This window comes from Phalaenopsis equestris, unplaced genomic scaffold (genome assembly GCF_001263595.1).
Source record: "Phalaenopsis equestris unplaced genomic scaffold, ASM126359v1 Scaffold000224, whole genome shotgun sequence".
Lineage (NCBI taxonomy): Eukaryota > Viridiplantae > Streptophyta > Magnoliopsida > Asparagales > Orchidaceae > Phalaenopsis > Phalaenopsis equestris.
Genome location: NW_018164666.1, coordinates 2,612,226 through 2,625,990, shown reverse-complemented (window position 1 = coordinate 2,625,990; position 13,765 = coordinate 2,612,226). Strand labels below are relative to the sequence as shown.

The 13,765-nt window shown below is 32.7% G+C and overlaps 1 protein-coding gene across 1 annotated transcript; it reads left to right on the top strand.

The window, feature by feature from the left end:
• Positions 1–10,427: 10,427 nt before the first annotated feature.
• LOC110023495 (60S ribosomal protein L39-like) lies at positions 10,428–11,034 on the top strand. The gene is made up of 3 exons (XM_020722948.1): positions 10,428–10,548; positions 10,638–10,741; positions 10,826–11,034. Exons 1-3 carry the CDS (start codon positions 10,546–10,548, stop codon positions 10,872–10,874), a joined length of 156 nt encoding a protein of 51 aa, XP_020578607.1. The 5' UTR covers positions 10,428–10,545; the 3' UTR covers positions 10,875–11,034.
• Positions 11,035–13,765: the final 2,731 nt, after the last annotated feature.

The window sequence follows — 13,765 nt, the reverse complement described above, 5'->3', positions numbered from 1 at the left end:
TGGCCGCCGGCGCGTCGGCGGAGGCGCATCCGCTGAAGCAGGAAGATATTGGGAGCATGGCCAGTAAGTACTGCCTTGGTGTGATTCCAGCTCGAGGACGGAGAGAGAGAGAGAGAGCGAGAAAGATCCTTTTCGAGCTGATACAGAGATATGGGGCGCAGGAAGAGTGGAGGGCTTTATGAAGACCAAAAGAAGAAAGGGTGAGTCGATTGTTGAGTTCGGAAAAACGGTGCTCTGCTCGTACTCCTTATTCCTGCTCCTCTAACTGCAACTCCCAACCCCTGCCTCTTGATCAACCCATTCACTATTGCCTATCACTATAATCTATGTGATCAACAATGACTTACGTGATCCCCAACTCCTACAATTTCTGACTCAGGACCCCGGGGTCTACAAATGTTACTACTGCTTACCACTACGATCACAACATATTTGATCTTCAACTTGTACAGTTCATGACTCCCATCTTCTACGGCCTACGAACATCATTACTACTCGCCACAACGACATATGTGGTCCTCAGCTTGTGGAGCACTCGACTCTAGCCCCCAAAGCCTATGAAAGTCATTACCACTCGTCACACTAACCAATGTGATTAACTACGACTTATGTGTTCCTTTGATCGTGCAGTTCCTGACTCCGGCCCCTGTGACCTACATACGTCATTACTGGTAGCCACTACGACCTATGTGACCAATTACGACCTAAGTGATCCACAACTTATATAGCTCCCGACTCTGACCTCCGTGGACTACAAACGTTATTACTGCCACCATTGCGGTCTATGTGACCAACTACGACCTACGTGGTCCATAGCTCCCGCAAATGCCAACTATGCCTTCTTTTGCCCATCAACGCTCCTAGAGCAACCATCTAGAACACTCATGACATACAACTATCTCCACAATAATCGATAATAACCCTAACAACATGTTGTGGCCAAGAACCACGGTCAAATTATGGTTAAACAACTTTGTAATTCTATCATTCATAATTCATAAGAGCAATGGAGCAGTGTACACATCATTCATAGTGAGTTATTTCAACTGACTATGCCGATGATTTTTCCCCCTTTTAAGGGTTTTTGTTCAAGTAAAAATTTGAGGTATCTTCTTCTATTTAATTGTTTTCTTTTTATCTGAATGTGAATGTGTGTTGAATTCTTGTGCAACGCTAAAATAATAATCCTTTACTCCATCACCGCGAATATTCTAACACACATCAATACTATATAAGTGAAATAATTTCATAAAATAAAACGATTTATTTAACTTCTCAAAAAAAAAATAAAAAATATTTTATTTTATTAGATCTTAAACTCGTTTTAGAAAATAACTACATCACATTATATATTATTTAGCTTGAGGATGACAACTTTAACTCTCATATAAATTAAATAATAATAATAAATTATGAAAAATACAAAAAAATATAGCAAAACAAGAAAAATAAAATTAGAGATAAATAACTAACAACCAATTTAATACAAATTAAAATAAAAAGGAAGAAATATCTTAACTCAAATTATTTATATAATATATTCAAAAATTAAAATTTTTTGCTCAAGATATTATTTATTCAACATATAATCACCACCACTACATTATGAGTTTGACTTGATGACAGCATAATTTAATTTATTCTTTTCAGAAAATAAATTAATTAATTGCATTTGGCGATCATCCATGACCTCAATCTTTGCATATTGATAATAGTTTTTAAAAATTGTATTAATTAAATTACATCTTCCACCAACTCCATTGTCTCTGCCGATCTACTCGAAGCAAAGCTCGAGCATCCTATCATTGAAGTTTTGACTAAAAGCACCATTTATTTGCACGATTTACGAAAGTGTTTGGTGGAACAACCAAGCATTTAAACTTCAATGCATTAATCTTTTTAATCATTTTGAATAAAGTTGCAAAATAATTAATATTTTAAGGAAATTAAATCTTTGAGGGGGCATCTTGATAGAGAAAATATTCTGTCCGGAGTCCGGAGGCAAGCTGTTTGAAGCGATGTACTGGGAGGTCGGTGCTTTTTTCTTTTTCTTTTTTTCCTTTGCTTGTTTTGTGCCTCGTGTCTATTGTTTGGACACAGCTTTCGTTCGGACTCCGGACGCTATATGTTTTCGTGTTGATAAGAGTTGCAATCAACTGATAACTCTGGTTTGATTAAAAGTCGTTTGCACTCGATTAACAAATTGAATAAGTATGATCAATATGTTATTAGATTTGATTGTAATGAATAATATCATTTAAAGCTTATGAAGAAGCTCGTTAAGAAATTTGATTAAGACTTAATAGGTAGCTTGACTAAAACAAAATGCTCGAGACGATGTTTATTGGATAAGTGATATGTGATCAATCTCGACTAAGATATGATAAAATTATTTTATTAGGTTTGGTTAATTAAAGCCATATTAGCTAAGTTCACATTAGTTATTCTTTTATAGCTTCTTAATCACAGTATGAATAAACTCTAGGAAAACCCAAATCAAGCCTAATCAAGCTTAATTAGCATCTTGCTCGGCTTGGCTTGATTTGTGTAATTAGGGTATAGGGAGAAATTAAGCTAAAGATTAATATCATAATTTTGATGATTTTAAATCATTCTATTAAATTTGGGGCATTGCATAAATACAACACTATTTTTGCATATTTACAAATCTAACACATAGACTTTCATCTTTATTTGGATAGCGCCTAAATCATTAGCATTACATGAAAACATAATTGTTAATTGTTTTTTAAACGTAAAATACATATTTTCATGTGCAGATTTATGATATTAAATTATTATAAATATAAAAATATAAAAATTTAAGTGTTAAATTTGTAAATGCATAAAAAGTATGGGGTGTGTATGTATGTAACATTTTCATAAAATTATATCTCATTTTTCTTCACTTTTAATTGAAATAATGAATTTGATAAGAACCATGGAGTAAACCTCCAGAGATTTATTTCTCGTCTTACCGCCATTCTATGTTCTTACACTGTCCGATAATGGAGGTCGGATTGATGTGTTTTGAATATTGATTTTAGAGCTTTTACACGTTCAATGTTCAGTTGAAATTTATTTTTAAAGAGATCCTTACCTTCTTTTGAAAATTAAACATTATACGCCTTCATAGTATAAGTATTGTGTGCTATGTATATAAATATCCCTAAAATAAATCAAGTGGTACATAAAATGTTAGATCATAATGGGCACAAAAAGTGTGAATTTAATTGAATCAGTGAATGATGAATCTATCTTATGCGATATTAAGGGAAAATAACAGACTCTTTCAATCTCGTCTTTAAGAATAATTATTGTGAACACCATGAAGAATTAAACATAATAATTGTTTTAATTGATTATTAGACTCGGTGGCTAGGAACCATTTAAGGAACACTAAAGGGCTCTGTTAGAGAATAATATGACATCATAGAGATATTCATGCTTCTCAAATGATGTTTAGCCTGATCTATAGACATCTCTTCACTCATACTTTTAACTCTCGCTCTTCCTTGTAGACCCTAGATGACTTAGCTTATTTTCCTTTTAGGGGTCCCCACACCGGTAGTGCCTCAAGTCAACAATCCCATATCATATTTAAGTAATCAGATGACTTTATTATTTGGCCTTAACCTTCCTCAAAGATAATCCTAAGTGGACTCATGACTTTCGATTGGATTAGTTCCAAAACTATTCAATGTAATATGATATTTGAGTTATCAGATGGTTTTAGTATTTGGCTTAAACCTTTCTCAAAGATGGTCCTAAGTGGACTCAAAACTTTCCAATGGGTTAGTTCTAATGCTCCAAAACTCTTCAATGTAATATGATATTTGAGTTATCAAATGAGTTTATTATTTAGCTTAAATCTTCCTCTAAGATAATCCTGATTGAGCTCTCGACTTTTCATTGGGTTAGTTTTAATGCTCCAAGACCATTCACTGTAACTTTTATCAACTTTTGAGTTTAGCTCAAGTTAATTGACTATTGAAGACCTAATAGTCTTCTTTACTTTAGGTTGGCTAGTGGAGTGGTTTGGAAAGCTTAGGATGATTGTGTGCCTTTAGTTGATAGTGACTCTTCCACTTAGCTCAAAAAACCACACAATGTCTGGCCCAATGACATTCCATATTAGATTTCCTTTTTGCTTTGTTAACTCACTTATAGCTATACAATTAAATCAAAATTTGCTCACGGAAATGTTTTTTTTTTTTCGCTTATGCGGATCATATTTATTCATTTTATGTGTATTGCAACGCCGTTTTCAAAGTGCGATGATAAATTAATAGAGAGCATCTGCATGGCCATCGATAAGGTTTTGTCATGTTGTTTCACGAACTCCGAAGGCTGCATTATTGGCGTTTAAAAACAAGCACAAGGAATCAACGAAATGCTTAAGAAAATTAATAAAATAAAAATCTCAACTCATGAGGAAAAATAGCATCAATAAATGCACAAATAATTTATATGCTAAAATGCCGCTGATTGTGTTAGCGATGACCTGATGATGGTGGTCTGGTGGCGAGATAGTAGTGGCCGGATAACAGAGATCTAACGATATTAGTGAGTTGATGATGGTGGTTTAGCGGCGGCGACTGTGGTGACAACATAGTAGTTGTCCGATAGTTGAGGTTCGGTGACGGTGGTGGGCGGGCAACGATGGCATGAGGGTGACGATGGTGGGCGGGCGACGATGGTGGGCGGGCAACGACAATAGTGGTTTGACCAAACGACAGATAACATAGATCAAACGACGATGGTCCACCGATGACAATAGTGGTTGTCAGACGGATGTTTGATGATGGTGGTTTGACAGCGATGACAACAATTATCAGATAACAGTGGTTTGACTGTGGTGGCTAAACTACAGCGGTTCGACGACTATAAAGGTGGTGACCGAGCAGTGGTGATTGGGTGGCCGTGACGGCAGTGGTAGACGGTGGTGAAGCTTAAGAACCCTCAATAGCTTGGAGCTCCTTCAACGTTTTTCTCCAAGTCCAACTCCCTCTCATGAAAGAGAATGGAATTATTTGTAGATTTTGGGAATGACGTTCTCTGTAAATACAAAATGGATGAATCAATACGACTCCATTAGATGGCCCGGAGTGAATCCGTTGATCAAATGTGATTTTATGAGTACTTGAATGTCTTAATAATGTCAAAATTAAGTGGCTATTTGTGGTTTGATTTAATTCATTTAAAGAGATTTAAGAAAATTATGTATTTGGTATAAAAAAGTACAAACACAATATAAAGTTTCAATGAATTTAAAGTTCACTTTTTAGTTCATTTTGACCAAATTTAGAATTCGGTTAATATAACCAAATTTGAATTATCTTGTAAAATGCTATCGACAAAGTTGCTCGCCCCACTGCCCGTCATCAAAATTTGTGCAGATCAATATGGTTTTTAGGGACATTTCAATTATTGTTATCATTCTTATTAAAAATGAATCAAATACTTTTACAAAATATTTAAAATAAAAACAAGTTGGCCCTCCAAAAAAATAATTAAAAAATAAAAACATGTCATGTTTAATGCATAATAAAAATGTTCCATTCCATATCAAAACATTAAAAAAAAAATTATAACTTTATCTCCAATGACTCCATTGCTTATAAAACAACATACTTAAAGCAAATCATATTTTCTAAACCCTCATGATCATATGAACTAATTAAGACATTATATAAGATCCATTATACCAACTAAAGCTTCAATTGGTCAAGTGTCCTTTAGGTCAAAATAATATTACCTAACACTGGAGTGGGGAAGAGGAGACACACCATGTGGCTGAGCAGCTATAATGATATCCAACCACTGCCACTTTGATAGCAAAAGTCACTTCAATGAACAAAGCCTCTCATCTTTCTTCCTTGCTTGAAATAAGAAGAGAAATGTGATGTGAAAATTCATGCTGACAACTATTCATGCATGAATATGGATGCAGTTGGCAAAGCTTTGATACCTCCCTTTCATTCTCCTATAAGTAAGATATTTGTATCAGGATATTTTTATGAAAATCTTAGTCAAAATAATTGCATGATTATTAGCTATGATTTACGATAAGTTTAATGTGTAAATATTTTATATTGGAGTTATTCTAATATAAATTATTGATAGTGTGATTGAATATTAAGTCTTATTTGGATTGAACTACAAAGCTATAGTTAATGCCAATCATAAGAGTGTTGGAAGGTCAATATTTAAGAAAAAGGAGAAAAAAATGAAGGAAGATTTACATGCATCCATGGAATTCAATTGACATGTAATTACATATCTAACATTTGAATTTAAATTTTTACATGCATACCGCCTTCCTATGCATGAAAATGTGTATTCCACTTTCGAAAAGTTAACATGGCGGTGGTTTTGACGTGAACTGAAAATTTTGGTTGATATATAGATATAAAAAGACAAAGTGTATTGTGTTAGATATTTAAATACATAGGAATTTGGTGGAATGTATGTGAATGCCCCAAAAATATAATAATAAAACTTGATTTATAAAAATATTAAAAAGAAAAAGAAAAAAAGAACAGAACAATAAAGCTTGATTTGTGCATATATTAAAATAAAAGGGAGCAAAAGATAAAAATAAAAATAAAAGTTTACTTGATTTATTTAAAAAAAGAGAACTCAAAATCAAAAAGTTCTTTAAAAAAAAGAACTGAAAACCAAAAAAACATAAGGAAGTTTGCGTTTGCTCCTGCCTTAGGAAGCCTTCACTTGATTTATTGGGATCAAAATGTCACTCATTCGGTTTAACCTACATATAGGGATTTAAAAGGTAAAACAAAGCTACACAAAAAGAGCTACAAGAGAAAGAAAGGGTTAGCCACATAAATGGCTTCATAAAAAAAATTAAAATATAAAATAGCAATAAGTATAAAAACATATAATACTTTAAATCAAATATTAACAATACCCAAATTAAATTAAGTAATAAAATACTAAAGCAAATTTACCATTTTCTCCTAACACCCCCTTAACTTAAAAGGTCTACCTACCTGAAGCAGAGTTGTGCAATGTTGGAATTTGGCTCTAGACACTATCTTCTTAAGGATATCAACAAGATTCTCATATATATAGACTTTCTAAATTTCCACAGTACCTTGAGTAAGAACATCTCTGATAAAATACAAACTTAAATCAAAGTGGTTTGTTTTTTCATGAAAAATCTAATGCTTTATCAATTGAATTGCACTATGACTATCACACCAGATTATATTTTTCATTTCTTTGCTCTTACAAAACCTTTGTTTTAGATGCCTCTATTTATTGCATTAGTAGTAGCCATATATTATGCTTCTAATATAGGTAAACCCACAACTGATTGAAAATTTTCTTTCCAACTAATAAATTTCCATAAATTGTAGATACATAACTAATCAAAGATTTGCATTTGTCCAAATCTCCTGTATAATATTAATCCACATAACTTGAAATTTTCACTTTGCCCAAGTTATCCTTTAAATACGTCAAACCAACATATCAACTAAACCTCTCAAATAGATGAAAATCCACTTAGCAACCCTCCAATGTTCTCTCTCAACTTTAGCTATATAAGTGCATGTCATATTAGTAGCATAAGTTATGTCTGGATTGATACAAACTATAGAGTACATGAGACTTCCAACAACACTAGCATACAAAACATAATTCATATATTTTTTATTTTTTATAATTGATGGTAATTAAGTGACTGAAAGTCTAAACTATGAACTCGAAAGAAGAAGAATCTGATTTGGTCATATCCATTTCAAATTTCGTTATAACTTTCCAAACATAATTACAACGAGACAAATAAAGTAATCCTTTCTTCATGTTCCTTATTATATATGTCCTAAGAATACGTCTGACCAGACCAAATCTTTCATCTCAAAATGACTAATAAATAAAGTCTTTAACATTGTTATCTTTTCATTGCTATCACTGAATATGAGCATTTCACGACATACAAAAGCAAATATATAACATTGCTATTTGAAAATCTTATGTAGTAAACACACATATCATAATCACTTTTTTTTTAAGAATTGTGAATCATGAATAACTTAAATTTCTTATACCATTATTATGGAGACCCCTTTAACCTATAAAAAGATTTCTTGAGAAGAAAAAAATTATTTTTGGACCAGATTTTATATATCCCTCTAGATGGATCATGTAAAAAAGTTTCCTAAATTTCTCAATGTAAAAAAGCTATTTGAATATTCATCTATTCAAGCTCTAGTTTAAATTTTATTGTCATTGATAAAATTATTTAATCAAAATAAACTTTACAACAAGTGAGGAAATCTCATTCAATAGATTCATTCTTTCTGTATGAAACCCCTTTTCACTAACCGATCCTTATATCGAACAATCTCAACATCTAAAATAACAATTTTTTTTTTGGTAAATCTAGCCAACAATTTTTTTTTTCAGTGGTTTGTTAACAAATTCCCAACTATGATTCTTTTCTTGTAATTTTAGCTCTTCATCCATGACATGTTTTCAAAAATTTCCTTCATCACTGTTCATTGTTTCCTTGTATGACCTCGGCTCATCTTCCATAATTTGTTTGGTAGTATTAAGAGTATATATAATTAGATCAGCAAGTATAAGATATTTAGTCACTCTTATATTTCCCCTTTTTTAATCCATTGCAACATCATAATTCTTCAAACCAATCTGATCTTGTTGAGTGACATTTTCTATTTGATGATCCCGCTTATTGTTTTTTTGTTGGAAAATGCTCCATCTGCAACTGATCTTTATCACTTTTTTACTATGAATTCACTAAAACCTCAAGTGCTAATTATTGTACCCTGGTCATTTCCAATAGTCCAACTACCTTCACATCAAGCTCATTAACGATCACATCTTTATTTATAATACACTTTGATTTATCTGATAGCCAACATCTATAACCTTTTACTCTCTTTGAGTACCCTAGGAATAATCACCTTTGCACCTTGGTTCCAACTTTTCTAGATTCATATGAATATACACTAGACATCCAAAATTTATGAGATTACTGTAATATGCCATTTTACCTACCCAAATTTTCCCAAGAATTTTAGTTCAAGTGTTGTAAACTAACTTTTATTCACTAAGTAATAACCAATGTTAACTACTTCACACCAGAAGCTCTTATCCAATTTCACAAATTATAACATTTAATTAACTTTTTCAAGCAAAGTTTTATTCATCCTCTCAACAATACCATTGCGTTATAGAGTTAATCTTACTATCGTATGTCAAGCAATTCCATTATTTCTACAAAACTCAATAAATTCTCTGTTAAGATAGTCTATACCATTATCTAACCTGAAAATTTTCTTTAAATCTGTTTTTTATTCAAAGCTTTCCATTACTTGAACATCTTAGAAGCTTCATTCATACGCTTCAAAACAAAAAAAGCCTGACTTTCCTTGAAAAATCATTAATGAATGCCATAAAATATCTACTTACACCTAAATTTGGAATAGGTGTAGGTCACCAAATATCTGAATGTATATAATCAACAGTTCTTTTAGTAGTCTGTTGTTCTACATTAAACTTTATCTGAGTATGCTTCTTAAAGACACAATATTCTTTGAAATTATTCTTATCCACATTATCTTTAACAAAGACTCCTTGTTCACCCAACACACCCAATCCCTTTTGACTAATTTTATATGACCTTCTTATCTATTACATATGAAACATCTATTGAAGTTATCACAGTATTTTCCAACAATGAGAATAAACCATTCAGACTTTTACCCTTCATAATAACTATCGAATCTCTAATAATCTTCAACACACCACTTGCAGCCTTGAATGTGCATCTTGGAGCATCGAGAATACCAAAAGAACAAATTCCTCTTAAATCCCCGACATATGTCTAACTTCAGTGAGAGTTCTAATAACTCAATAATCTATTTCAATTCTCACATTTTCAATTCCAACGACTTCCAAAGCTACATTGTATCCCACAATAACCCTCTCACCATTGAATTCTTTGTATCTTACAAACCAATGCTTATTAGGAGCCATGTGAAATGAACAACCTGAATTCACTGCCCAATTGTTAGTTTTAAAATCTATCGTGAATAGTCAAAACATTTGAGCCTACAAACTGATCAAACACAAATGAAGCATTTCCAAATTCTCTTGTTTTTCTCAATTTTTCTTATTCCACAATTCTTCTTATAAGTCCTTCCTCATGACATGTCGAAATTTAAGATAATAATAGCTTGATCTTCATCTTTCACTTTAACCCCAAGGTTTTTAAAAGTTTAAATATTGATTTTTTATGTGATATGAAATATTTTGGTGGTATAAATGTAAAAGGAAAAATTTAGATGTTAGACATGTAAATACTAAAGAATTGGGTGTTATCTATGGAAATGTCCTTTTTTGAATTTCTGATTTATGGTAGTTATTAAATCAGCCAAACAGCCTGAAGTCGTAAAAACTACAAATTTTTTAAGGTAGAGAAGCCGCGCCGTGCTGCCCGCTAGGGTTAGGTTTCCATTGCCGCCGTCCCTGCGAGTACGGCAACACAAAAAAATGGTAAATTTTGTTATGCTCGACCTCCGAAACCTCGTCAAATTTGTTTATTTTATAATCTGGCATCTATTGATTTGATTTTTTCGTTTTAGCCATCGCACAAGAGCTTCAAGATCAAGAAGAAGCTGGCAAAGAAGATGAGGCAGAACAGGCCCATTCCTTCCTGGATCCGCATGAGGACCGGCAACACCATCAGGTTTTCTCGTCCTTCATGATCGCTTTATTGTTGCCAGTCAGGATTTGGTGGGGATTTGTCTCATCTGCTTGTTTTTCTGTTCAGGTATAACGCGAAGAGAAGGCATTGGCGCCGCACGAAGCTAGGGTTTTGAGGGCCCTTTCTTCTTCATTCGATTGCCGTTTTGCCTTTTAGGTTCCTCCCATCAATGAAACCTCTTCATTTCATTCTGTTCCAGTTCACGGAAACTGCTCTTATTTTTCGTGATTTATTGTGGATTTAATCAGAATTTGATATAGTATTTATTTTTGAAAGGAATTTGTTTTCCTGTTTCTGCTTTATTATTTTCAGAGGATTTTCTGCTGATGCAACCAACTGCAGATAACAATGCATTGTTTAATTGTGGGAATGTCATCCCAGAATGAGTTTTTCTTATTGATACAAAATAGTCGTTTTTCTAGGACTGTTATTTATGAGAGTTACTGAATCTGCTATCAACATTGTCAATTATTCAAAACATGATAAATGACATGAAAGATCTGACTCCTTGATTGTTGTGGCCACCACCTTCAACCTAAGCAACCTTCCTTGATTAGCGACCATTTTCTTGATTGAAGGAACAAAATCAGTGATGATAATATCATACAACTACATTTATTAAATAGTACTTCAACTTAAATCAATTTTTTTATTTGAAACAAGGTTCAAAAAAGATTCAAACCATTCTTCTTAATTGAATTGAAATGTAGGCTTCCATTTGAAGTGTGTGTTTTGGATTCAAAAGATAGAGAAGTCATACAATTATGAAAGTTTGAAGCAAATAAAGCTCCTAAAATACATAGCCTTAATTAATGAAAGACGTTATAGGAAAGCATAGAAACTCTGAAAATTCAAAAAGAAGTTTGGAGTTAAAGAAACACACATTGGGTGGAAATAAATTTGCAAATATTCTGTGATGTGTGAAAATCAAAATCATTATTATCATTGTATGACCAAAAGCCCTCTAGCCAGATTCAAAAGAAGAGTCATCCAAATTGTCGAACTAGCATAAACATCTACTGTAATCAACTTGACCGAGCAGTGCAGCTCAAGGGACATGACAAAACAATTTACTCATGTTATCGAGCAGAGTTAGTTAACTGAGATGACACAATCAATTCACGAAAGTGGTACACTTGATTGAGTGGTAATAACGAGCTTGATCTTAAACTCCCACGCTAGTTTGATAGATCTCCCCTACTTACTGAAGCACGGACTAGGCTTATAAAGCTATTACTGAGTAATTATTTACTAGAGGGGAAGTACTCATGAGGAACAAGTCGTTATATGAATATTATAACATTTAATACAGAAGAAAATAATGAAGATAAAACATATATCTCTTAAATTTGCAGGTCATAGTTCTATTACTTGCAATACTCGTAATATATGAGCGAACCTATCTATGAATAATGGGGCCCATTATAGAAAAAAATGGATTGATCCCAAAACTTTGTATAAGATTTTTCTTTTAGCGAATCATTGCTCTGTTATTTAGTTGATATCTTTCTTTGTATCTCTATCGTTGGGTGTTACAAATCATTATCCAATAATCAACATCACTAGGATGATTGTCTAAAGAATCATTGTGATATTTACTAGCTCTATCATTATTCCATTCTCTTTTTTTATTAATTCAGCACTTGTGCTTTATTCTTTTCAATACCAAGATTATTATAGTAAGCACAATTATAAAAAGGAAACATTAAATAATGGTTTATTACATGTTTCGTAAGGAATTATTTTACCAACTTTTCAAAGCATTTGATGTTCGACCTTATTTACATTTGATGGATCTCGGCAAACTTTCTCTTTGATTACTTAAGCGTGATAAATATCAGCTTCTTCATTATTTTTTGATCTGGCTCCGCTTTCTTTTATTTCCTTAACTCTTATTGAAAAGCATCCATGTCCTACGTTCATAGCCATCTTTCTCCATTGCAAAAATATGTCTCAGCTCAGGCAAGAATTCCCTCAAAATAATTGATTTCTTTTTTAAAAGATCCAAAACCCAATCATCATAAATTCCTCAAAATTTGCCTCAAACTGCCTTTTTTTAATGGAATATGACACCAAGGTGTTACAAGATTACCATCATGGTGCTGCATTTTGGGTAGCAACCTGTGAAAATTTCAGTTTGGCTCCTTGGCGTTAACACTTTGCCAAAATTTTATGGGCTTGGAGTTTGGTGATGTGCTTGAGCTAATGCTTTGGTGTGAGACATTAATGCCTGTGCTCCGAATGTTGGTGCTTTCATTAGTTACTTATTCAAGGAGTGGGTGGCAAATTTAGGGCGAGTGCGGCGCTTTGCAGTCAGGTTATGCCTTTGATGCCAGTGTTGCAATATTTCAATAAGCTCAAAATATTTTTCAAATGATTGCCTATTTTGCTCCATTATCGCGTTATATCCAAGTGCACCTCGCAAATAACAGTGAGCTTAAGAATTTGATGAGTTTCAGCACTATCAATTGTTTTCAATTAAATGCAAATAAATTCTTGAAAATCTGTGGAAATAACGTGAAAACACAAACAATAAATCGTGGAATGCTATAAGAAATTCACCAATTAGTCAACTATATCTTTATTTAACCATAAGCAGCAGAAAAATTGTTTAAATTCTTAGTACTTCCTTGCATTTCCTTTCAGAATGTGTATTTTGAACTGTTTGCTTTCCATAATATTCTTTGCCGAATTCCTCTATGATCTTGAACTCTAATAGGAAGATATTTATTTATTAGCTATGTGAATGCCATATTTCTTTTCTCAGTTATTACATTTAGATATAACTTCTTCTCCATTTTTTATATCACTAAACACTGATTTTATCATATTTTATTCAACTGAATTCATCTCCTACCATATTTACTCCTGTTGGATGATATGATTTCCCAAGCGCAGAAATTGATTAATTCCAGCCAAGGATGTTGTCTCAAACTTAATTGTGTGAAAATTTACTCCGAACTTTGATGATATGTATCTTTTATTTGGTTCCATACAATTAAATTT

What these genes read in the sequence shown, in the direction of transcription:
- LOC110023495 (XM_020722948.1), top strand. An exon ending in AGGACCGGCAACACCATCAG is followed by an intron (nt 10,742 to 10,825) that starts GTTTTCTCGTCC and finishes TTTTCTGTTCAG; the next exon opens with GTATAACGCGAAGAGAAGGC.